This window comes from Lepidochelys olivacea, assembly GCF_965140295.1.
Source record: "Lepidochelys olivacea isolate rLepOli2 genome assembly, chromosome: 1".
Taxonomy (NCBI): Eukaryota; Metazoa; Chordata; order Testudines; family Cheloniidae; genus Lepidochelys; species Lepidochelys olivacea.
Window position 1 is genome coordinate 341001555 of NC_140411.1, and position 27289 is coordinate 341028843.

Sequence of the window (27289 nt, forward strand, 5' to 3'; positions counted from 1 at the left end):
ATGTGGGCTCAGGTTTCATTCTGGATTGCTCTTTGGCCCCAGTGTGCCCATCATAAAGTTTCAGGTCCACTAGAAGTCTACACAGCTCAACCCCAAGACTTCAGTAAACAATGCAAATCTTCACGGAGGCCACAGTTAATGGCATTCTGTGGTCTGGCTGGTAGAAATACGCAATAAAGCAGCATGTCTTGGTTGCCTCTCTCTCCACTGGACTGGCTGGTGATCAGAAGGAGATTGCATTTGAATTATATTTTGTGTGTGGTGATGCTTCCTCGTGGTACTTTTAAACAGTTCACAATTTAGACTGCCAAATAGCGGTGAACAAAGATGCATACAGCAATGCTGAAAAGTATTTTAGGAGATAGCTTCCGACTGGTGGAATCCCACCAATTTCCGCAACATGCACGCAGATTTCTCTGAAATTCGTTTTGTAAGCAAAAAGAATTGTAAACAATTCACAATTGCTTTCTATTTTGTGGCCAATGAAGAGCTACATGGGTGCAAGGCTATGATTGCTGAGAGACATGCTGTGCTTGAGGAAAACAAAACACAAAGAATTAGAAACAAGGCTAATCAGCAGCACCAAAAGTAACAGCTCGCCTGAGCCTGGGGAGCCAGTCTAGCACCCAGGTGGAGGCAAAATGAATGCCCATATCTCTCCATCTCACAAAACCTTTTTATAGCACAAAGAAGCAGATAGACTAGCTTCCTGTGGAAGCAAAGGGTGATCTCCTCCACTAGCAGAAGATTCTTCAAACCCAAAAGAATATTAAGAAGCAAGAAACATATATCAAAGAAGTCCTCTCCCCACCCTGCATGTGTCACTGGAAAAGTGACTACAACACACTGGCCACAAACCAGCTCTTCAGATGTTATGTGGTGTCAGCTATGGGGCCTCCAGAAAAGATCCATTTGTTGTTGTCATCATGCATTAGAGAAAAAACCAAAGAATCGAACCGTGTGGAACTCAAGAGTGTAAATGTTAATAACAGGCTGAGAACACACCCAGTGCCCAGGGTGCTGTAGAACTGATGAAATCTACAGACGTATCTCCTCACTCCCATCCCAAAGGCTGTCGGCTAAAATACACAAATAATCTATCCTCATCATTACTATATTTCACTTCCTCCAGATATTTTATCATCACTGCTGCTCCCTGTTTATTGGCTTTTTTCCTTTATGTGAAATGTGTCAACATCACAGCTTGCTAGAACAAACTCAGAAGATGGAACCAAGTACTGTTGATGCGCAGATCCAACAGCCGATTTGGTCACACAGTAGAAATAGATTCCGGCTCAATTAACCTCTAACCAATGTATAGTTTTGGGGATTAGTCTGCTGCCTGGCACATACTATCCTTTCACATGGTCTCCTTTCCTGCAGTCCATACTTTTCACATCACACAGGTTTTTAAAAACAGCCTCAAACACCGGAACAAACTTATAGAGAAAGTGATTTGATTCTTTTTATTTGAAACTGCTGCATGCTCAGCAACTGTACCTCTTGCTGAAGAAATGCAAACTGCTTAACACTGAAGAACAGCCTCATAGGCATGTTAAAAAAAAAAAAAAGAGTGAACTTCCACTTGCAGGGAGAGAACTCCTCGGTAAGAAAGAACTCTTCATCTTCATGATGGAGAAAATGTTGGGAATTAAAGCAAAATGATTTATAAAGTGCTAGAACCACATTACAATTTGATTCCATTTTTAATAATGTGTATTTACCAACGTGCCATCAGCCTGGCAAATAGTCAGAACTACAAGGAACACAACTTTCATTTTGTTACTTGGCAAATTAAAAAAAAACACAATTAAATTATGTACAAAACAGATGCACAATATGCCTGCTTGAAACTTAAGATTTTTTTTAAAAAATTATTTATAAGGATAGGGGCATGAAAATTTAATTTAATGTTCACCTTAGGTAATTTCGTATCTTATTGTTCATGGCAATTACCATAAATCTACATATCAATAAGCAAGAACAGATGTCAGTTGTTACAAGTGCTTGCCAATCAGGCCTGTTAAAAAGTGACAGATGGATGGTGATAGAACATTCTCATAAGGCCTATTAGCACATTCGCAGGAAATTTTTTTAGTGCTGCACAGTCACAGATGCAGTTCTGTGAAAACACGGGTAAATTTGAGAGCACAAGATTTACATTTTATAACGTCTTGTGCCACCTCCAATGCAAACATTCATTCCATAAGGCAATCTGCCTTGCTTTAGTCACCATAGTTTTTCTCCTTGTGATAAATGCAAGTGGTAAGGATCAGGGGCTTGTTCGTATAGGACGTAGCAGAATCATGAGCCATTTTTAAAAGCTTTTTATGCTTATTTCAGTTTTACATGCAAAACATTTAGTAAGTATTAAAATAATTGAGGATCACTTGCATCTTCACCTTGAAGAAATTCCTGCTTAAATCCTTCCTTTCTGGGAAAATATTCATTGGTTTAGAGCCCAGCCTTGGTCATCTTAAAGAGGCCTGATTTTCAGAGGATGGTTCCTGAGCACTTTCTGACCAGGTCCTTTACAGTGTATCACCTTCGTCACCCCAACACAGAGGCACCCCACAATCAGTAATATTGGCCCAATTATTTATTTACCTTTTTCCTTTTGCCTAGTTAGTTTCCCCAAACATAGGGTTTATTCCCTTTACATTAAATCCTGACTGAAATTTAAGAAACATGGACTAATGATCAAAGCAAGTACAGTTGATCATCTCTGATCAAAAAAGTAAGTTACTTGTTCACACTGATGTTATCAGACACTCCAGATTTTTATTTTAAAAAGTTGAATCAGATTTCCAAGGACTTTACTTGGGATAGGGAGAGGTCCAGAATAGTGCTCTTGAAATTACAAGCACCAGTCAAGATGGATAGAATAGAAAATTCAGATTTCTAGCTCCCACCAAATCACATATATTTTGAATCCATCTTTAGAACAGCTGTTTATTTAATATTTAGTACTTTACTTTTTTCTAACCACTGAGACCCTGATTCAGCAAAGCACTTAAGCACATGCTTAAATTTAAGCATATATTAAATTCATCCCTATTTAGGACAGCACTGAAGCACATCCTTAAGTCCCATTGAATTCAGTAACTTTCCATTGACCTCAATGGGATTTCAACATGTGCTTTAAAGTTAAGTGTGTGCTTACGTGTTTTCCTGAATAAGAATGACATTAAGCACATGCTTTAGTGCTGTGCTGAGTCAAAGCTTTCCTGCTACATTCTGCTTGGTCTTTATGTGAGTGCCCAATATGGGAGAGGGAATAAGGAGCCTCTTCCAGGCCTTCCGCAGTTGGCGTAAGGCTCAGCCAGACTTGCAGTCCCTTCCTTCTGACTGAACCTAACTCAAAGAGTCCATTTTGTATTCTCAAATCTCCCAGGCTATGGAGGGCTGGTGGACTCCTCAATGTGCTTGTGCCACTCCTGTTTGCAGGAGTTTGCGTGTACACTAACTAGAGAACAAACCCTTTCCCTTCAATGGTGTGCTCTCCAAAAAGTCAACTAACGCTTCATCGTGAAACCTAGAAAATGTGGACTGATTGGCTTTGATTAAATGGCACCTTTGGGGGAAGCGCAGTTGTTTGACCTCATTGCTTTGAGTCCCTTTGCCCAACATTTTCAGTTGTGCCTATGTAAGAAGCAGCCATGGTACGGCATTATTCCTGGAGTCGACGGAGTTTCTCACTTTGAACAGGACACCCCTTTAAAGAGGACCTATGGGCAAGGCCCAGGAGGAGAAACCTGGCTAGTATGCTTCAATTGGAAAAGTGCTGCGTAGGAGTGAGCTGAGGGAAAGGACGTGAGAGCCAATGAGAAAGCACAGCGCCTCTGTGCAGAAGGTCCTGACTTCTACACCTTCCCTCAAGATCCTCCGAGCCAATGGAGTGATTAAGGGAACACTCAGTAAGCAGAAATTTGTGGAATTTCTCTCACCTGTCTGCTCCCACGGAGTCAGAGGAAACCTAGCTCAGGTCAAAGGGAAAGGGTGAACCTAACTGAATCAAAATCAGGACCAGTCAGAAGCTCAGCCCAAATCTTAAACCGAACCATGAGAGAATTTCAAAAGGATTAGGAACATATGTTAGAAAATAGAAAAAGGCCCAGCTGGACAGCGTTTATCAATCTGAAATCCAAAGAAGATAAATGCAAAAGTATGGATCACTTTCTTCTATTTCAACCTATTTTTTTGCTTTCACACTATCCAACTGAATCAATATAACCCTGTGTGTGTGTGTATCTATGCATATGCACAAGTATACATACCTAATATCTATATGCATATATCTATTTACATTTATAACAAAATATTTGAAATTAATTGTATTGATAATGGAAAACCTTCATGGGGAAAAATAAAAATATTTTTTGACATCTCTTCTGGCATAAACTCCTGGCATTCTGTCACATAATGTAAAATATTACGTCATATCTTCAATGTACTTTTAAAACTAGTAAGTTAACTTAGCTCACCTAATGTAAATCAGATTTTTAAGATCTGATCCAAACCTACTGAAGTCAATGGAAAGATCCAAGTGATTTCACTGAGCTTTGCATCAGGTTGTCAATGTAACTTGTATACATTTGAAGAGGGGAACTCTCTGGCTTGAACAGTCATTAACTGTAGCTTCTATTTTTTTATTAGACAATCAAATCACGTGATCTACTTCACCCGCATTATGGACATTCCCCACAAACAATGAGCAAGTACAATCCATACACTGCAGCCTAATATTATGCATAAAAGTAAAAGCAGTGCCTTTAAATTGTTAAGCATTACAGTAGTCAGTGGAAAAAAGACTACAGTATAATTGAGAGTAGTGACATAAGTATGTGCATGTGTTATGTTAGAACAATAAAGCAGAGTTTGGCAAGACAATGATAGCTCCTGTAATCAAGACTGCAATGCTATTAAAACAGCAAAAGGGATATTGATGACGCTCGTCATATTAAGTGTTTTCCTACTTTAATGGGCTTTAGACACACACTTAAATGCTTTGGAGAATTAGGTGCCCGATTTAAAGTCTACTTAAATTAATGGAAAGACGTCCATTGATTTCAATGGGCTTTAGATCCACTGAAGCCACAGAAAACACAGTCATTGACTTTAAAGGTGCAGGACTGAGCTAACAGAAATACTTTTAGGTGCTACATACGTGTACAGTAAATTTAAGATTAGAGTTGGCCATCATTGCTCATGTTGAGTAGTATCTTACTCTTCCCACTAAAATCAACACAAGGAGGGGGGCAAGAGATCTGATTCAAAATGAACATTTTTTCACTCAAAGAACTTGCAAGGTCTAACTGTGGAGCTTGTTTGGGATCTTAGCTGATTGCTTCTAGATTTTCTTCCTCCTTAAGAAAAGCTAGTCCAGCATTAACACACAAGCTCCATATCAGCTGGAAATGAATATTATTATATTTATTTGTGTAAGATGTATGGATAGGATGTAATTAAAAATACATTTTGAGAAAAGGAACAAATCTAGCTCTTATGCTACATTAAGATTGTGAGATCAATGCTCCAGCAATATTAACCCATCCATGTTGCACACACCTAGAATTTTCAATTCTTCTGTCTCTTGTAAACCTTAATAAATTACTCTTTATTATTAAAGTATACTATCAAATATAGTGGCTGTGCAATGTAAATTGGCTAATGCTGCAGGAGAAACCTGAAACTTGGGGAAAATATACGACTTTTGAACTTTCAAACTTAATGATGCAATTGTGCTAAGCCTTTTGCCCTTTTGTATAGAGTTGTAGCATGGAGAGAAATTTAACATCATGAATTTGACCTTGGACATTGAAATTTAAGAGCCCTGCATTTCTGGAGACGAAAAGGTAAACTCAAAAAAGCATTAAATTCGGTTAATATGCAAGTAAGAAAACTGCCTTGTTAAAACATTCCAGGAGGCACATACAGTTCTTAAATTATTATCCAATATATGGACCCATTAGAAATCTAGCCTTTGGCTGAAGTAGTACATCGTTCTAGTAAACATGACATGCCACTATGACCTCAGAAGATAATTTCCTTGGATTAAATGGCCTACTATGCATAACTGATTCATACACTGGATTGAGAGACACCCTAGGATTAATCTGAGGAAAATCTAGGGTGACCAGATGTCCTGATTTTATAGGGACAGTCTTTTTCTTATATAGGCTCCTATTACCTCCCATCCCCGTCTCGATTTTTCACATTTGCTGTCACCCTAGGTAAATCCCTAATTTCAGTCCAGGTATGATTCAGTTATTAGAGGTAAAACTAAACCTACAATAACCATGAACAACAGACAATGGGAACCTATTTGGACACAAGTACGGTAGAGTATGCTATACAGAAAAATCTCCCTGAGTATTTTTTCCCCCCTTGGGTCTCTCAATTTTTTCATTCTGTAGAGCTAACCAAATATGAAAGATTAAACACAATCCTCGAGCTCAAAGCCAGCTCCAAAAACGCCAACTGTGAAAATGTTACTGAATGACTCTGCTCTGTTTATCATATTAAGATTTTTTTTTATGAGAAAAATGCTAGATTGTAAGTGTAACATAATAGAAACAGCAAGCACTGCCAGCAGGTCTGAGGAAGAGAAAATAATTCAGGGATATTGTCATCTGTAGGCCAATTTATATTGTCAGACAGCAGATTCACATTAGTCTCTGATGCCACTGCAATAATGGCATAATGTAACGATTGAGCAGAGAATACCTATGCAGTATGGCTATATCATGCGGTATAGCTATACTTGTTAAAAAGTATTTCAGGATTCAGTCAAAGGGAAGCCAGAAGAAGCTAAAGACTTGGATTAAAAAAAAAAGAGTATTAAAAAATGTTCCTAAAGACACACAAATATTTCAGCAGTTGTTTTGTGATGGTAAAGCAAGTCCAATGCTACATTTCATTGATTCACTGAGTTCATGATTAAAATAAACTAGAATACCTTTTTTTTTTTTTAAATCAAGCAAGGAAAAAAAAAGCTTTTTAACAGTTCCTCACGGCAGGCATAATGTGCATCTGTGGTCTGATTTACTGCACATGCTGCCTTCTCTAGCATCATGTTAAGTTAGGGTATCAGCATGGCAGGTCACACAGTGGGAGAGACCTTTTACTAATCACTACACATCACTTACTACTGGCACACAGCTCATTACCAAGAAATCCTCCAACTAGCTGGCTTTCAAATATGCTTACACTTTGATTTTCTTTTTTCTTTCTCTCTCTCTTTTTTCCTTCAGAACAAAGATTATGCTTTTTCATAAAAGCTTCTGTTGTGTAATTTTGTCAACTAGGGTTCTGAAGTCAAAAAGGCACCCAGTTAATTTCCCATGATTATAAAAAGAAGACTGCAAGCTTGATTCAATGGTAGGCCTGTAATCTTGGGTTTCATTAAGAAGGTCAGAACATTTTTATTTGTCACCTATTATTAAAATGTTTGAGGGCTGCCATTAATTTGATTTTCAGGCCACAGAAATCTCACTGGAAATTAAAATGTAATCCTGCTGTTGCTTTATTGCCACTTTTACTAGGTAGGATATAGCTGCAGGAACTAAGAGCTCTCCTGCAATTTACAATTGGTTACTCTGGACAAATGGCAGGTGACTAATGCAAGACAAACTGTTTGTACAACCGAGGAGCGGTTAGCTGAATTTCAGTTTCTAAAAGAAGGACTGAATCCGAATCATGAGTTGCCCCCTGCTCATACACACAACACATTTTATATACAAAGACTAACATCAGGTGATCATTACAGATAACAGAATTTAAGAGCCTAAGAAAATAAAATATAATTGGCCAAAATGAAATGATTTTTAACTCACCAGCCATTTGCTGAATGCCGCTGAAGGCACCCAAGTTACTGGAGGAAGTTGCTTGCTGTAGAAGCTGCAAATTAATAATAAGACGATCATCGTCATCTAAGTGATGTTACAAAAAAGCAACAAGATTAAAACAAAATTATCCATCAAATTAAAGTTGGAATACATAAAGTTTCCTTTAGTTTTATATAGTCTCTCACTTCTGCCTATTGTTGGAATGAACATCCCCAGAGATGATGCTGTAAATCCATATTAATGTCTAATCTCTATTAAGAAACACAGACACTGGGGAAACTCAATAACATCGCTGCTTTAAAACAATTAATCAATTTACTCTTTTTAACAACCAGGTGTTAAATCTATTTAAACCAACATAGCGTGACTAATTATAAACCTCTGCAGTCTAGTACTTACCATAACTCATCTCTGTCAATCATGGTCCATTCTCACCCAACCCCTTAAATTCAGGTTTCTTTCTTAGAACAAGGTACATCAAGTACACAGATATTCATTAGTTCATAGGCTGGCACTTAGCTATATAACAGTCAAGATTCACTATTAACCCTTGATATACTGGGTATTTTTTTTAAAGACTGCCAGCTAAATGAATGTCTATGCAGATTTATAACCACCCCATCCCACGTACACACACAATTGATTTATGCAATCTGCAGATACAGAGAAACAGATCTCTCAGCATGTGGGAACTTCCCAGTTGTCAATATGCCATACACTGTGACCATTCACAACTTTACAGCGGCAAAAGGCAGAGACCCCTGACCACTTGAACAATAAGAGAATCTTTGTTACCACCAGTCTATGATTTATGACACACTCAAGCTGTTCCAGATTCCCCCCAGCAGAGGGCAGCTGAACAATGTAAGGTAGCAAGCTCATTTTTCCCTCATAGCTTTCAAAGAGTCAAAGAAAATGTCATTTAAAAAATGCCCAAACGCCCATGAAATCTATCTTCTATAAAGTAATATGAACCTTGCACATTTAGTACCAATAAAAGAGCATTTAATTTACAGACTTTCACTAGTTAATGTGATAGCCATTTTCAAATATATTAAAAGATTAACTTGAATGAGTACAGGGAATATTTCCATGGGAAACTGATATGCAGAGTAGAATTAAATTGAAACATTGTGGATTCAAAAGACTGTTCTCAAACACAGTTGAAGAAGGTTTTCAGATGTCTACCTAATCTCTGAAAGGTGAAGATTTTACTTTGATAAGAGAAAGCTTCCAAAAAATTTATTCACATTTTTTAAAAAAGCAGAATTTAACGTTCAGTGGAAACATCAGAGTGAAAAATGTATTTTCCAGCTGAAATAGAATTTTAATCTTCAGAGGACTGCAAGGCACTGAAATAACTTGCAACTTTCATTCTAAATAGCTGTTATTACTACAAAACGTTTTATATAGTGCCATACATTTACAGGGTGCTTTCAGGAATAAGTCACTATCTGCCCCAAAGAGCCTACGTTAAAACGTAGGGAGTTCCATTCTACCAGGGTTCACTCCAGTGTGCTAAAATAAATATATCGGTTTAAGTCTAAATATGTGGTCACTATAACAATGAGGAGTCCGGTGGCATCTTAAAGACTAACAGATTTATTTGGACACAAGCTTTCATGGGTAAAAAAACCCACTTCTTCAGGTGAATCAGGTGGTCACTACATTTCACAAGAACTTACAGCTAGGTACTGTGGTGTGAGTCCTCCAAGGCCTGTGAGGTTCCCCCAAGTGGCAGTGTTGAGCTGTTGCATCTGTTGTGCCAACTGCTGTTGTAAACGCCTCTGCTCCTTATCCTTTTGGGTATCAGCAAACTTCACCACTATAGGCGAAGAGCAGCCCTATGATGGGACAGATTGGAAAAGAAAGATGTTAACATCACACACATTTACATGATTCTACCTTCACGTGTTCTTACCACCTTTAAATCCATTTGAAATAACCTGAAATTATTTCTGAAATGATGTTTATTAATTATTATTCAACTATTTCTAAACATGGCTCTTGAAAAATTATTAATTTCCTCTCTCTTTTCATTGAACTCCTTTCCCTCCAGATCTTTGTGTATGTTCAACTATCTGAATGCCCCTGGAGAGACAACAGAATTTATCAATGCTCTTTAATTAAGCGTCACGGTTCATGTGTTTTAAAGATGGACTTGTCTCTTTGTTTTCTGTCTATTTTCAAGTAATAGCCAAAGACAATGACGGACATAAACAGTGCCACATGAATGAAAACAGATCCCTTTTTATCTAATTTTGAAACTGTTTGCTTTCAGATATAAACCTTGAGATTTTTTTGTTTTAAATCTACAGAACAATGTAGCATCATAATGATTCCAGTCTACTTTTGGCAAATGGATTAGAACATTTCATGATTTGTAGAAACCATCTGTCTTTGAGTTTTATCCTGCTGCCCATCATTGTAGTGTCTGAGTCCCCTCTATCCCCTACACACTGTCATGCCGATTTCTCTTCCACCCCCAATCCTAAAACCATGTTGGGTGCCTCAGATCCAGAAATACAGCAGGATTTTAGACACAGTTTACAGTGTGCAATGGGGGTTTATATCTAACCAAACTGATCCCATGGCTACTCTCACTACACTGTGAGCTTCTTCAGAAAAGTTCCTATTCTCTATTTCTACAAAGAGTAGCCGAGGAACCTCACAATAGAACAATGATAGGAACATTCAGAATCAACAGACAAAATGATGAAATAAGCCACGGTAATAATATCTTTTGTGTGAAGACCTCCCATCAATACTATTCCTTTAGAATTATCATCTTAGAAAATGATCACTTGAGATGTATTATTCCACCCCCAGTACCTTGCTTGTATATTTCATTGTAAAAATGTCTTTCAATTTTTCAGTGAGTAAAAACTGAGATACACCACTTCAGCAATTGAATAAAGATTATGGAGGATTCAGCTTGGTATACAATTGCCTCTTCTCAGTGATTTTATACTAATATTAAAATCAAGCTCTTATTTTTTTTTAAATTGAAATATTTTTCCAGTTTAGCTAATAAAAAAGGAAATAGCAAGCTTGTATCCCATTTCAGATTGGTGGTATTAGGCTAAGTGTGGTGATAGTTTACTGCTTGCTACATGTACATACGTGAAACTCTTAGGTCTATTTCAAAGGGAATATAAATGAATTTCAAAAGGAAGAAATAGTATATGGCTGTTCCAGGACTCAGCTCAGCAGCTCAATACTCAATACAACAGCTGATATCATATTTATGAATCCTGAAATGCCAGTACATTGTATAAAAACAATATCTCTGCAATTTAGGAATCTGTAAATTTTTTTTCACTTTCTGCTCTTATTTCATCATTTTCAAAGGAGCAAACATTCTGAAGATTGAAATTACATGTAGCAAAATGGCTCTATATGAGAAAAACATTGCTATTTATTCCATGTCAACAAATTAGTGTCTCCTACTAACCCTCCATTTGAGTGATTTTTTTTTAAAATACAAAAATGAGGCAGAAAAGCCGAAAATGAGGGCAGCAATTATGGCTTTAAAAATGAGTTGCTTAAACCAGGATAGAGAGTAAAATGCAAAGAGCAATAGGAAAATTCATTATTTCCAGGAGACACTTGCTCTTCTGAACATGAACATTCTCATCATTTTGCGTCACTTTGAAAAATACGTTTTAGTCAATGATGTGTGCCAAAGAACTGAAAATAATGAAATCAGAAAAAATAACTTCAGTGGTTCAATTGCAACTTGATTGCATAATACATCTTCCATCTTAAAAGTCTTTTTCCCCCTCCATAAAACGTGAAATCAAAGTGCCAGGGGCAATATTATTTCAGAGTGTCCAGATTTTAATCGCAGCTCTCAAAAGTCAACTTTTTACTATCATAGCATTGACATTAATAACCAAGAGGCAGAAAATGCTTTTGAATGTTGACCAGAGCAATACCTTCTTTCCATTTGGAGAGGTACCCCCCATTATGCAAGCAGGTATGGGGTATCTCCTACCTCATTATTTTATGGCTGCTTTTTATCTCCCCTTCTCAATGGGAAGCACCGCTTGTGTACCTTTCCTTCTGCTGGCAAGGTAGAACATGCAGACTCCTACGGTACCATGGTACCATGCCATGAATTGGTGAGCTGGAAGGGCTGCTCCACCTCCCACAAAAGAGTAAGCACATCAGTTCTGCTACGGACCTGAGCCCAGCTGACATCATGATGCTAATTATGGGTGCAGATACTCCAATCTTTAAGGCTGTTGAGTAGTACTTTTCTCTGAGAGTAGTTATTTATATAGGGCTAAATTGTGATACACTTGCTCACTTCAAACAATTGGATTACCTGTGGCATAAGGTACTATTCAACATAAGGAAGTATATCACAAAGGGGCTGTGTTTGAAGTACGGTACAATTACTCAGCATATGAAAGGGAGAATCTGACCTTTAATGATTATTTCATTTTACAACATCCTCTGACGTGAGGGTGATTCATGTGAAACTCATTACCCTAGACCAAAAATACATGGGAACACATAGAAAATACACATAAAAACCACAGCATTATTAACAACACTTCTGTTTTATGTGGAACCAAAAAGTAGCAAAAATATAGCGCCCCAAATTAATGGGGCAGTGCATGGCAGAAAAATAAAAAGAATCATTATTCCAATGAACTAAAATGTCACTTTTTATTCCATATATAGTGTCATAGTGCACAGTAAAATATATTAGGTAAGAACAGCTTCCTAGTGAAGATAATTTCAATAATTCTGATTTTTCTCTGTGGCAGATTCTCATCTAACACTGTATATTCAGGGTCTATAAAAATGCATTGGACTGAAAAGAAAACACATTGATTATAAAATAATCTTAACCAAAGTCAAATGTGATGTTTGGAAAGACAATAGCTTTGCAATGCCAATATCATTACTGGAAGAGTACAGAAAACAGCTGACATTTCCATGCACTGTCTCTTTTTTTTTTCTCTGTCTTTCCCTTAGCTCATTACACAAAGCAGCTCAACGACATGACGCAATAATGATTGTTTAGTACCCAGCATGCTTTGGGAGACTAGAGCATTGCAAAGAAAAATTACTTGAGAAAAATTGAAAGGCCCTCATTTAAAAAGAATAATAATTAAAAAAAAAAAGAAAAGAAAAGAAGAAACAAGTGCACATAACATCAAAATACCACCTATGAGAAGATCATCAGTACACAAAGATACGGTATACATAATACAGTATAACATGCACTCTCAAATGATTAAACTAGAAGATCCAGAATAAGTAAAGGCTTAGTACTCTTGTGAGACCTTTTGTGCAAAATTCTGAAAGACCATGACATAAATCACAGACTAAAAAAGTTGAGACCACCAGATGAGCTGTGGCAGTGAGATAAATATGCCGATAAATGGATCTGACCCTGAAACTGTAGTCGCACCAGGTAAGTAAAGTTAAAGCTTTGTGTTGCTCATTATTAGAAAGCACGATGCCAGGGAAGCAGTTTTTAGGGAGTAAAAGATTGCTGTTTGTACAGAGCCTGCCGTGACAGTGCTCGGTAGCTAGTCCAGCTCTTCAATGTGCTCTTACATAATTAGCATTTTTACTGGCTACATGAAGTAGGAGAAATTATATTAACTTAAAAAAAGTTTCCATATGCAACCCCCGCCCCCCAAATTCCCAAACACATGCACTAGGAACTTGGCATGGCCAGGTTAAAAATCTCTTTCGAGCCTTTTCCCAGAGTAGCACAAACTGCAATATTTTAAAATCCATATAAAGTCAGGCATTTTTGGGGTTTTTTTGGTTTAAGATAAAAGATAATTTAGTCCCCAGATATGTTTTATTTATTTATGTTTATTTTCCACTGAATGCCACTGGACACATTAGAAAAGCAATGTTTGGGTTCAACACAGAGATCTTCTTACTTGTGTTTCAAGATCATTCAGAAAAATAAATTTCACAAAGAGGTAGAGTGAGTTTTGTGAAAGTTTAAATCTGTGAGATTGTCACGTGTCTGATCTTCTCCAGGAGACCATGGCTTTACCATTCACAATCATTTGCACAAAGAAAACAAAGAAAGGGCAGATGATACAGTACTGTACCTCCATGGTCTGAGACTGGTGCATGGCTTTGATTGCATTCTGTGCCATTGCCCTTGTAGAAAATGTAACAAACGCACAGCCTGTGGGAACAAGGGGACAGGGAGCAGGAAAGACAAAAAACAACAAGACAAAAGGGTTGGACGCTTGTTAAACCAACACAGTCTACGAGAACGGCCACAAGACGACACTGTTCTCAGTAGTACATAAAAGTAAACAACTCCTCTAATTTATTTATTGACAGTGCTGACTTGCTAATCTGACCATAGATGAAAGTAAAAAAATAGATTGGTGGGGGTGGGAGAAAAGGGTTTGGAGGTTTTTGTTGTGTTGTTGTTGAGCCACAGGGTTTGAAATAAGCAAAGCTTGTTTGTATGCTCTAAAATGTAAAGTTTGGATTGTATATTTTAATCCCTTCCAAAGCATACATTAGCAGCTACCTGCTATTTCTTTTTATTTATTGTTGGTTTAAAATAAACTGCAAGCATCACTGGCAATTAAGTACAAATTTAAAGAGCTCATAATGCCACTGGTAAATTTCATCAAGATGGTGTGAACACAAATAAGAGTGAGGAAAACATGTATAAAATGCTTTAAAACTAAATGCCAGAAGACCCAGTCATGCTGCCAGACCAAATTCTGTAATGCAGGTGGAATTTAAATATTTTTTTAAAATGAATTTTTCAAATAAAAATCTTTATGAGTTTTGTTTTTTTGAAGTCCTGATACTTATGGGTACAAGCATAATTCTTTGATCTACAAAAACTATAACCACCTTCAAATTATACTGGAGCTGTGTATGTGTGAATAATTGAAAACCACTTTTTCCCTTTTAAATCATAGAAAAAAGAATAGCTTAGTGCCTGAGCTGTTTCCCCCTGCCGGCCTCCCCTTTATTGCTGCTCATACCAATACTAGGCATGGTGTAGGTCAAGTTTAGTACTGCATGGCTCAATGCCCTTTTAACTAATAAAAACACTGCCTTCTGAAATTTACATTTTATTCTTCTTCATGCACCCTTGGGCATCTTAAAGAAAAAGACTGTGAAATTAACCCAGATTCAGGCTGATTTTGTAATAATACCATGGCACACTAAAAGCTTAGCTAAAGCAACACAGACTTATTTCACTTGTGATCTCTAATGACTTTAACAGTGCATTGATTTTCAGCTCCCTTAGCTTTGCACAGTTTGAACTTAGGTTTCAGAGAATAATTTAGTGTTCCACTCAATTTCCTCAAAACATTATTATTATTACTACTTAAAAGATTTCCAAATGAAGCAAATCTAAACACAGAGAGGCTGAAGCATATTGTCATTTTAGAGCTAATGCATGAAAGCTACGTTCTGGCACCAAAAATACCATATTGTTGCCCCTGTGGCCAATGGGCAAAATAAACCATTTTGCAATCCAGCAAGCAACAGATTGCTTGGTTTATGTAAATCAATTTGTGAGCCATAAAACATCTTTTCTCTTTTGATCGTATGTACCTGGTAAGATTATCAAGTCAAGACTGTATTAACATTTTAATCAAACAACAGTAAGAGAAAGCAATGCCTGATCATTACCCAAAAGCACTACATCTAGTCATGAAAATAAGGTCAATGCATTTTTGCATCATGCGGTAATTTTTTTTTTTAAAATATAAAATCCCTTGATACAAGGGAAACTAATCTACTATGCATCTTACTGATAGATTAGCATTATAAATTTTAAAGTTAGAATTCTTTATGCAGATTTTACAGTAGTGTTGCGCTACTTTATATATTTCTCAGATAACAGAACAGCTGATGATGTTTTAATTATTTAGACACATTATGATGCTACTACTGTTATCCAGAAAATTTTTTTGTCAAAGAAAATAATTTCACAAACATCTTTCTATAAGGCATTCTAGACAAAATGTGTAGTAGAATGGTAAATAAGCTACAGTACCTCTGCTAGATTCCATATTGATGCTGTGCACTAAAATTAAAGAGGCCCAAATTTACCATCAGTCTCAAAGTAATCTCTCTTAAAAACATTACTCTTATTATTAATATAGGAAATAACACTAAGCGTTTTCATTTCTTATCTTGTGACTTCAATGTGGGGAGAGGACAAACTAATAGAGATATATTACGGGGAAAACATACAGAGCCTTTGATAATTTTACTTTTAATGGTCAAGGAACTGTTTCATTTCTTCCCTTGCTCTTATTATCCAGGAGCTTGTACCATAGTGACAATTACTTAGTGGAGGTTAAGAATGCAAAAGAAGCATGTAAAATGTCAACAAGAATCAATAAGACAGTTTATGCATTTATCACAATTTCTACCCAGCAGTACAGCTGTAAGTAACTTACTGAGAGATGTTGCAATTAGCAGGTCTCAAAAGAAAAGTGAAGCAGCAGACAATTAAGCTATGTGGCCATACAGGTGGAGCAGATTACAGGGAGGCTGAATTACATTTTCATAATGGTCTGTGGGGTCAGGATTACAAAGCTAGGTCAATATTCTACCCACAATACACAGCAAATTTCCAACTGACAACCACTTGCCAGTCGTGCATATGATTACCTGATTTGCACAAACAATTGTGGGCATAAATTAAGTGTGCAACTGCACTACTAAACTATTTGAAAACCTGGCCTTTAAAGTGTCATCGTTAGAATCAGCACAACGTTGAGATGAATGAGTTCACAACTCTTTCTAACCGTTGTTTCAGGCTAAAAACAATGCTCTGTGTGTGCTTATATATATATAAGCTTTCCTTCTGCAAAATCCAAATCTGCCATGTTGGGGAGGAGGGGTCAGATAAATACATTATTTAGGGCAGTTCTGGCCCACAGCTGTTGCACACCCCTCTTTACTCTCGAAATTAATAGGTAGTAGATGTTGAGTGAATGTTAGGGATTACTCCTTTCACATAGCGTACAATCAACCTGTAGAATTCATGGCCACAGGTGGTTATTTGAGATACATACCAGACAGCTTTATAACCATTAATAACATTGTAGCTATGCATGTTAAGATAAGACTAATCAAATCTCATGCTTCAGGGGGTAAGCTGTGGGAATCAAGAAGGATTTCCACATCCCCTCACCTCATCATATAAAACACTGTATAATTGCCTAAGGCAAGGAGCATGCTTCTTCTGAAGCATCAGCTATCGGACATTGACAAAGGCAGCATGGTTGGACCTGATGAACCAATTGTCTGATCTGCTATGGCAAGTCCTATGCTCCTTAGATGGCTGAGCCCCTTGCCTCGGAAATTCTCTTACTACAAATAGGAGCAGTGGAGCTCATTCGGGGGGTGGGGGGGGGGGGAGAAGGGGGAAGTAGGTGTGAGTGGGGAAGAGGAGAGGAAAATATAGTAACAAGAACATGAAGACACAAATTTTTGTTGCCAAGTCAACATGGAAATTACTTCCCCTTAAATCACCAAGTGTGTAACAACAAAAATCATTTTGTAAATGTGGCCAACCTGTAATTCACCTTGCAATTATTTGTTATCTCTACTTTCAAAATGTCAGGGATCACGAACAGAAAAGAAAGGGGAGGAATTTCCCTTATTTCTGTAAGGCTGCCTTCTAACCTGTTAGAACAGATAAATGATCGACTGGGGAAAGGTTTCTCAAAGTAATTTCCTCCTACTGAGGGAATCAGAGGGAAACATGTTGCCCTAACACAGAGCAGATTTTGGAAACACATCGATTACATGAGTCATGTCAGTTGAAAGGATATCTAAACTCGGATGTTTTGTCTTTTCTCACCTATCACCAATACATCTCTAATGCCTCTCCCCTCTCTCCCCCCCAAATCCCAGGAATCTCTGCTCCAAGACGATTTTCAAAAGCGCTAAGTCTTGGCCTACCCATGCTCCCATTGAAGTCAAGGATGCCCCATTTATTTATGCCGGCATTGATCTCCATTGGAGCTGCCACCCCAGAAGCACATGCACGGTAAGAACGTCTGTACAACCTTGACAAGACCTGTGAATGACATAGGAAGCAGAACATTTTCAAATGTGATTTCACCTAAATAAAACTAGCCTATTTTTCAGAGGTGCTAAGAACCCACACCTCACAGTGATGTCAATGCGAGCTGTGAGAACTACAGATATCTGTGAATCAGGTCACTTTTACTTACGTGGCTAAAGGTGGAGTTAATAATGGAAGTTTGAAAAAACTGGCCTGAATGGATCTAAACATCAAATAAAGAATCAAATGTATTTAAAAATATCTCAGTGGTTTTTTATCAATCTACTATTTCGTGACCTAGAAGAAAGATTTAAGATGAAATTTTGAAAGCCAGATAAGAGACTGGGATGCTCAAATCCCATTAAATGTTGCCTTCAAAATCTCGGCCTCTGGCTATACAGGTTGCATGCGGTCTGGTGATTGTGTTTTGAGTTTCCAAATTCCAAGTTCAACTGGATACAACATTCTTCTTCACTTCTTCTCCTAAATGATACGGGTGTTGTGTCCAGTCTATCAGCTGCCACGTTTCATCCCAGAGGTGAGTGTACATCAGTGACTGTTGAAGTGATCCCTGAGCGCAGCCTATTTAAATTTGTAAAGTGCTTTGGCGTCTCTGGGAAGAAAGGCACTATAGAAATAGAAGACACTGTTAAAATGAAAACTGACAAGCAATTTGGAACAGGTCTACAAAAGGAAAGGATCTATTCATGTCCAATTATTTCTGGTTGGGTTTGCACGGGATTTTTTCGTGCCCAAGAATTCCTCTGGTTCACATGTTCGTGTGTTTCATTAAAAGTAAAACTTGGGCAAGTAGTACAGTGTAACCTGTACAAGGGGCCATCCTAATTAGACCACTCCAAAGTTCCATCTTAAGAGACCACTCCAAAGTATCCCCAAGTGTACTGTGTATAATTCTGCTACATATTTATTGTAAGACGGAAAATAGTTTATAGCACAGATAAGAAGCTGGGAATGGGCGACAGGGGATGGATCACTTGATGATTACCTAGTCCATTCATTCCCTCTGAAGCAGCTGGCATTGGCCACTGTCAGAAGACAGGACACTGGGCTAGATGGACCATTGGTCTGACCCAGTATGGACGTTCTTATGTTCTTAGATTTTTGGTAGGCCCCTGGGTGGTTGCTAACAGCAGGGATTACTCTATGTTGTTTTCTACAGATCTGGTAGCCCTGAGCATGAGTGCAGAAAGCATGAGGAAGGATGGTGCAGTGATTAAGCAGTTAGCCTAGGACTTGAGAGATAGGGGTGCCACTCCTTGCTTTGCCACATACTTTCTGTTTGACCTTGGGCAAATCACTTAGCTGCTCAGTTCCCCATCTGTAAAAACAGCTGATAATGTTTCCCTGCCTCACAGGTGTGTTATGAGGCTAAATACATTAAAGATTGTGAAGTGCTTTGAGATCCATTGATGAAAAGTTCTACATAACAGCAAAGTATTAATATTACTATCTCAGCTCAAACGAAAAAAGGATTTTGGTGAAAGGTGTTGGACTGAGTGTCCTGGAAATTGAAGCCATCTGTTTACACATATCAGAGACACAGCAAGGTAATAGCAATGCACACTTCCCACAATGCTCTGTCAATGTGCTGGAATCTTGGCCTTGATTGGCCTTCTTCACCTAGAGGTCAGAATACAGGTTCAATTTCTCATGCCCATTTTAGTGGCAAAAGAAAAAAAATCCCTCCGAGAAAATCCTTTGAAAATCAGAGTCTATGAAGGTGTCTCAAAGTTGGATACCCCAAATCACTAATGACTTTGGAAAATGTAGGCCCCAGTAGTTGAAATTTACACAGAACCAAACTGGAGTTAGACCAACACTAAAGACCACCTTTTATTGGCAACCTGAGTGACCCACTTTCTGGAAATGGAAAGTTTTGTCATTATTGTCCTGCTTCAAGCCAATCTTTCTAGTGAAAGAATGTTGAGAAGGTGTAATGAGGGCAAATCTGATACTTAGCTTTGTCATGGAGTGGCTAGAGAAAGAAGCTTGGAGTCTTGGTGCCTCAGTTGTATTCCACCTCTACCACTGACTTCCGACACAGCCTTAAGGAGATCATTTAATATGACAGAGTGTTGAAAAAGACATTCCCTCCTCACAAAATATTTTGAACTCACAATTGTCATTTGAAATTTTTCACGGGAAAAGTTTGATTAGAATTTTCTTTTTCAATTCAAAATTTTCAAGTTTGATTCAAATCAGACAAATTTCCCTTGATTCTTTTTTGACTTTTTTTTTTAATTTCAAATTTTTGTTTTTGCCCTTCTCTCTTAATTTTCTGTTTTGACACTGAATGTGACAACATGAATAATGTCTAGTTTTTTTGGTTCCCATTCCCTGCTCCCACACGCTTTTTCCTCTTAACTTATCAAAACTCCTCCAACTTTTCAAAAGTTACACAGTGGCAAAAGGACAAATGAAACACTAACCTTGCCACAGTTTTCAACAATCTGAAAAATGGCAGAGTGGCAAAGTTGTAGTATAAAGGGCTTTGAAATCCTCATATAAAAGGCACTATCAAAGCCTCCCTTCAAGAAGCTGAACATATAGTCTGAACAGTGTTGTCTCCCGCCCCATGTAGACCTAGGGTATGTCTACATTGTAATTAAAAACCCGCGGCTGGCCCAGGCCAGCTGATTCAGGCTCGCAGGACTCCGGCTAAGGGGCTGTTCAATTGCGGTGTAGACATTTGGGCTCAGGCTGGAGCCCGGGATCTAGGACCCTGTGAGGGGGAGAGTCCCAGAGCTCAGGCTGCAGCCTAAGCCTGAACGTTTTACACCAAAACCAAACAGCCCCTTAAGCCAGAGCCCTGTGAGCTCAAGTCAGTTAGCATTGGCCAAGCCAAGTCACCGTCTATCTGCAGTGTAGACATACCCTGAGGAGTGCCAGGCTGGCCACAAACCCAGATCACTTTCAGGGGTAGCACATTATGTTACTTCAGCCTTGCAAAGCTGCTCTGAATATCAGTCAGAAAATCTCCTGCTCCAGGCACAGAAACTACTCACCTGTTCTTTACTATAAGTGATAATGCAAAAAATGAACAACGATATTTTGCCTTTTTTTTAAATGAACAAACCAACAATCCCTACTTACTGCGGATGAATGGAATTTTGCAAAGCTGCCTGATCTGCCTGATTGTGGGCTGATTCCCACACCATTCCTATCTGCTTTTTAAAACAGACATTCCCTATTATCAGATTTTTAATACTCTAAGTGTGCACTTGCCTGACTTGCTTAATATTGTCATGTTGAAATCAGACAAAAAGACTTTAAAAGCTGTGTCAATATGCATTTAGAGACCTTATCAAATGCACATTTTAGACCTAATTGTCTGTACACATATTTAGCAGGTTCCTTCAATGCAATCTCTTGACCCAATTGACTACAGTGTCTGTTATATAAATCTGTACTTAGCAATACATCTGTGTAATTTGCTATATGGAGCTCCTATGATAAGGATAAGAGGATTTTATTATTATTATTGACTAATACTACTTAGCAGTAATATAGTGATTTTGACCTACTGATCTCAAAGCACTTTACAAAGGTACAGTAGACCCTCAGAGTTATGAACACCACAGTTACAAACTGACCAGTCAACCACACCCTGATTTGGAACTGGAAGTACGCAATCAGGCAGCAGCAGAGACAAAAACAAATACAGTACCATACTGTGTTAAATGTAAACTACTAAAAAATAAAGGGAAAGTTTTTTTAAAAAATTTGACACAGTAAGGAAACTGTGCTTGTTTCATTTAAATTAAGGTTAAAAGCAACATTTTTCTTCTCTGTAATAAAGTTTCAAAGCTGTATTAAGTCAATGTTCCGTTGTAAACTTTTGAAACAACCACCATAATATTTTATTCAGAGTTACGAACATTTCAGAGTTATGAACAACCTCTATTCCCGAAGTGTTTGTAACTTTGAGGTTCTACTGTAGATGGGAAAACTGAGGCACAAAAAGAGATGAAGTGAGTCACCTGGGGTCACATAGCAAGTCAGCAGCAGACTTGTGAATCAAACTCAGGTCCTTCTGGCTACCATTTGAATGTTCCATCCACAAGCTCACAGCTGTCCATGTTGGCAGCAGCGTTCTTGTAGACAGATCTCAGGACTAGGAGCCAGGACATTGGGGTTTCTTTAAAAAGTTCAGAGATTTCTGGAAACCCTTTGCAATAAGTGATTTAAACCCCTAATCGTCCCACTCAGTTCACTTTTGCTTTGACATGACAATGGGGGGTAGTGCACAACATCAACAATGGGAATTTTTTAAAAAGTGGTTTAAGCTGGAGGCTGCATCCCTGTACCTGTAGAACAGATACAGGAAAGGCATTCACAAGATTCCCTATGCAGCCCCATGAACCTGAGTTGTAGCGATGAGAGAATAGGACAGTCTCCATACCCTTCAGTCGTCAAATTCTCTGCTTAGACAGTTAGTTGCGTTTTCTTATTCTTAAACAGACACCTACTAACTGGGAACTGCTCCATATCAACCCACTAACTTCACAGGGGCTGTAAAACAGCCATCAGATGATAATGACTTTTGGTCACTATCTACTCACTGTACCTAGGTTGCAGCCAAACCAGGTACAGATGAAAAAAGCAAACCATTTTTCAGTTGCAGGAGCAAACATCAGTGGGAATAACGTGATTAAATGGAAACACTAGAAAGGGCATTTAAAATATATTGCTCCATCACTGAGACTTTGTATGATGTCTTTAGGCTACTTTTACACGAGTTTCAAACAGCTGGTAATACAAATTTGGAGTGGAAATGAGGATGGACCTTTATCTACAGTGGCAGAATGGATGTGAATTTATTAGAACCGTATCTACTCTTGGCTTGAAACTACACTAGCAACAACCAGTTCAATCTCTCTGTATCCTTATCTAAGCACTTATATCACACTCATCACAGAGTGTTATATTTTCCTTTACCATTGTAGACAGGGATTCTTTTTCCTGTTCCAACTGTGAGTAGACTATGATCCTAGGCCTACCCTACAACGTTATAGTCTAACATTGCTATACTAGAAACAAAAGTGTTGCTACTCTACCGTGAACAGGTTCCAAAAGCTGACTGAAAGCTTTCATTTCTTACTTAGAGAAAAATAACAGCACAAAACTGAATTGTTCTGCCTAGCACTCTAGTCAGTAGCTGTCCTTTGGAACTGAGAATTCACATCTGTTAATACTAAAGATTCCTTCCCTAAGACATTTTACTCCAAATGTCTCCAAATAAGCTCCAAAGTTTGTATAAATACCAGTAAATGTGTTTTTCATGCTCTTTATTTCTGAGGTATCATAATATGCTAATTTTTAAGGCACGCTGATTGAGAAGAAGATAAAATACTCAAGCAGAGCATAATGGATTGTATTTTTATTTTGCTGGACTGTGAGGACTATGCACTCCCAAATGCCCGGTGTGCTGAGATGACAGCAGTCCCACAAGAATGTGACTCTTCTTCATTCATCCTTCCTCTCTTTATAGGGACTTCCCATCTGGAAGCATGGTTGAGCTGTGGGCTCTTACACATGAGAAGAAAGATGGCATGTGGCAATGGGGAATTTAACATACTGGAAATAGTAAAATTAATGAGAATCCATTTAAATGTTGGAATTTGTTGCAGGATTTAATTGTATTAATTTTCCTTCTATTTTTAAAGAACCCAATTTCTGTTCTATGCCACGCAAGAGTCCTCCCACCCAAAGCTCTCCTGCAGGACTTCAGTTCAGCTCTTCAATGCTCGGCACTTTCCCAGTGCTTGATTTTCTCTCTTGGTCTGGTGGTTTTGTGAAGTTGACAAACATCTGCCTGGAAACTGGGCTGTAGCATGGGTGTAGAAAGCAATTCAAGTTTAACAGGCAGGAAACAAGAGAGCCTGGTATCATATTATTGTGTGACTGTCAGAATAAACTTGAATATTAGAGAGGCTATAGCTCTGCTAAGCCAATACATTCCAATACCTGTTTGAGTGTGACGTACCTGGAACATGCTCTTCCGTCTCCAGAGGTGAAAGCCTTGCACATTAACCTTAAATTACCACAACATCTGCTCAATGGGCTACACTGCAATACTCAATCAATTTGTAACTGGCGATAGCAATTGCCACCTATTGAGGAATAAAAATACCCCCATCGTACCCCTTCCTGTAGGCTCCCGTGATCTGGGATTATGATGGAAAACCTCTATTGAACAAGACTTGGGGAATACTTGGAATTCTGCGGAGGAGTCAAATAACTCTTGTAAGACTCAAAGACTTGATTCTCTAGTTTATAATCTAGTCTAAATATTTAAATAGTTATCCAGCAACTCCCCACTGCAGGTTTACTTTCCTGTGGCCAAGATTTAAAAAATAAATAAAAAGACTATCTAAAGTTAGACTCCTGAGCCAGGATCATGCAACTTCTTGAAGGTCAAGCAGCTGTGGGATCAGAGTCTAAGTCTGTATAATTGTAGGCCTTGATTTTCCTCGGTACAATGCCCACAAACAGAACATATGGTTTCCCATTAATCAACAGAGCATTTTTTTCAGTGCATGATTTTTTTTATCCTTATTTCCATGGAGATGCCATGGCCCCTGCTTTCTGCCTTCACAGACGACATACCGACACCCAGTTCCCAACCTATTCTGCTGGACTTTATATCCATTGTGGACAAACTGCTGCACAGAATAATTTTTTAAAAAACCACAAGTGGCTGCACATATTGTAGAAACCAGAGTCTAAAAGAAACAATATGCTTCAGAAGTTAAAAAAAACACACATTCTTCTCTACATTTTTCCATGTTTTGAAAATGTAATAAAATGCATAAACTGTGATTCCTATAAGAAAAGGAGTACTTGTGGCACCTTAGAGACTAACCAATTTATTTGAGCATAAGCTTTCGTGAGCTACAGCTCACTTCATCGGATGCATCACGAAACTTATGCTCAAATAAATTGGTTAGTCTCTAAGGTGCCACAAGTACTCCTTTTCTTTTTGCGAACACAGACTAACACAGCTGTTACTCTGAAACCTGTGATTCCTATGTACTTTTTCATGTTTAGAGGGGAAAAAATATCCAAAACAGAATGACTGAGTTTTGCTTCTCCTTAATAGAATTTACAACCCCACATTTTAGAGTAGTTTTTACTGCCTGTGCCTTTAAATTGTGGTAGCTGATATCATGGCACTGTTCCCCGAAGGCCAACAAGCTTGTCCTGATCCTCTTCCCAATTCAGTTCCATATGTCATTAGCTGGTGGGAAGCATTGTTCTGTCTAAGTAATTCCAGGTCAATACAACAAAGGCTTAATATGCAGCAGGGGTCATTGATATAGATCTGCTTTTCTTTTTATTATATATTTTCAAGAGCCTTTTCCAGGTACAAAATGCTATATGCTGCATATCTAAATGGGTGGGGGAGGGCGGTGATCAGTATCAAAGTCTGCATTGCACTTAATTTCCAACACAATAAAGTAAGAGTCTGGCATGGGGTCCAGAATTCAGGTTATTCATATGACTGCACTATGCACTGCTGTTTAGCACGCCTGTGGTGGCTCTATTTGGACCTAGGGACTTGAGCTATGAAAGCTCCCTTCATGAGTTCTGTCTGAGCAAAACTCTAGAAGTTAACCCCTTTATTCCAGAGGCAATACAGACCCACGTTTTACGTATGGTTACAAAGAATGCGGGAGTAGAGGGATACTATAGCATGGACCAGTTTGCATGGCCCCAGATGCCATAAAACAGTCATTTGTTTTCCCTGGTGCAAAATACAAATAAGTGTGTGTGTGTGTGAGTGTGTGTGTATCTTTGATTTTGTGGTAGGGAAAATAGGAGATGTCAGGGTTCAATGGTACCCTTTCAATCTGACAAACAGCGTGATCACACAAGTCAATATGTTGGCACTGAGACCTTTCTGACATTTGAAATAAAAGGTGATAATTTCAGTCACTGTGAAAAATTCATGTGCGTAACTCCGTCACGTGGGACATATTACAGTGTAACCTCTCGCTGCAGACAGTGGCTACATCTACCCTGACTGTGACATATAGCTCCAATTAGCACTTAAGGAAAGAGACTTTATAGACTGCACACTCACCTCGGCTCAGCCCGTCAGGTCCCCGAAGAATTCGGCATTCTTCTATCTGGCCAAATGGAGAAAACATCACCCTGATATCATTCTCATTACACTTCTTCGAAACCATTCCTATGAACAATTTTCTGTCTTCCACAGCTAGAAGATAAAAATAATGAATGAGCAAAGGCCATTTCATCTTTTCCCTGTGATCAATGCTTCATTACCACATCAAACCAAGTTCCAGTCATGTGAGTCTGGCTCTGCAACTGAAGACAAGTCCTAAGGCTCACACTTTATACTTATCACCCTTCTCCCTCTTCCTCCCCCCCTCTTTTTGTGAGTGCTATTGTCATATTAGTTGCATGAATAAGACATTTTTCATCCCCCTCCCCATCATGATTTCTAAGAGAAAGAAGCATCCTGTGTCAGAGACTCAAGATATTTTTGCATAGATTCTAATTTGAATATGTTCCCTCTCCCCCCACCCCAGCTCCCAAATGCATGAAAGGAAACAAAACAGGCAGCGGGCGGTGGTGGTGGGGGAAGTGCACATAGCAAAATGAGATAATGAAAAATACTCTACAGAAACATTCTTATATGAAAAGGATCCTAGCTTTCAATTTCAAGCAGCTGTAATGCATGGCACTCAGAAGCAGGTTTGTAGTGACTGCAATGAAAAGAATAATGCATTAAATTTTCCTCTCTCTTTTCCAATAATGACACAGAAGTCTCTCTTCAAATGGACACAATGTATGTTCCAGGGGCAGCACTTCAACAAGGGGAGTGCATATTACTTTCCAAAAGCCAAATCATTTGATTGGTAATGATGTTGAGTTTGCAAGAAATACAACAGGAACTTTGCCAAAGATATCGGTAGATTATCTCCTTTCTATATCGTCCACACGGCCAGCATAAAGTAGGTCGCTCTAGCTGGGTGTGTATGCTGGCTCTGAAGTTTAACAAAAGCTCAAGCCATAGACTGGTGTCAAAGACAGAGTAAACAGCAATAACCCAGTTCCGATCTGGAAGACTTAATGCTAACTCACTATCTCCCCTATATTAAAAAAATATCTAAGGGGTTATTATATTCTCCTTTCTTCTGCTATTGAAATGGCATGCAAATCCAATTCACTGTTAATGAGCAGACTGCCAGAGTTTTGCAGGAAGCAAAGACAGACGGAAAGCTTTACTCCAGAGTATCTGTGGTGCACTTATTTATTTCTATTGTGCAAATTATTTTTCTAATGAAATATTTTCATTTCTGTGCTTATGAAAAATGAATCTTCCTTTGCACCCCAACCCACC

General features: G+C 38.3%; 1 protein-coding gene across 18 annotated transcripts in view; it reads right to left on the minus strand.

The window, feature by feature from the left end:
• Positions 1–27289, minus strand: part of CELF2 (CUGBP Elav-like family member 2) — a 701166-nt gene that overhangs the window by 47384 nt on the left and 626493 nt on the right. For 10 of the 18 annotated variants that reach the window (XM_084628178.1, XM_084628174.1, XM_084628172.1 and 7 more), the window contains 5 exons: positions 26006–26140; positions 15871–15900; positions 13940–14019; positions 9533–9691; positions 7836–7899 (listed from right to left, as the gene is read on the minus strand). In XM_084628178.1, the coding sequence (XP_084484304.1) occupies positions 7836–7899; positions 9533–9691; positions 13940–14019; positions 15871–15900; positions 26006–26140 (468 nt within the window). The remainder of the gene's footprint in view (positions 1–7835; positions 7900–9532; positions 9692–13939; positions 14020–15870; positions 15901–26005; positions 26141–27289) is intronic. The other 8 variants (XM_084628177.1, XM_084628168.1, XM_084628169.1 and 5 more) reach the window with 1 other exon arrangement.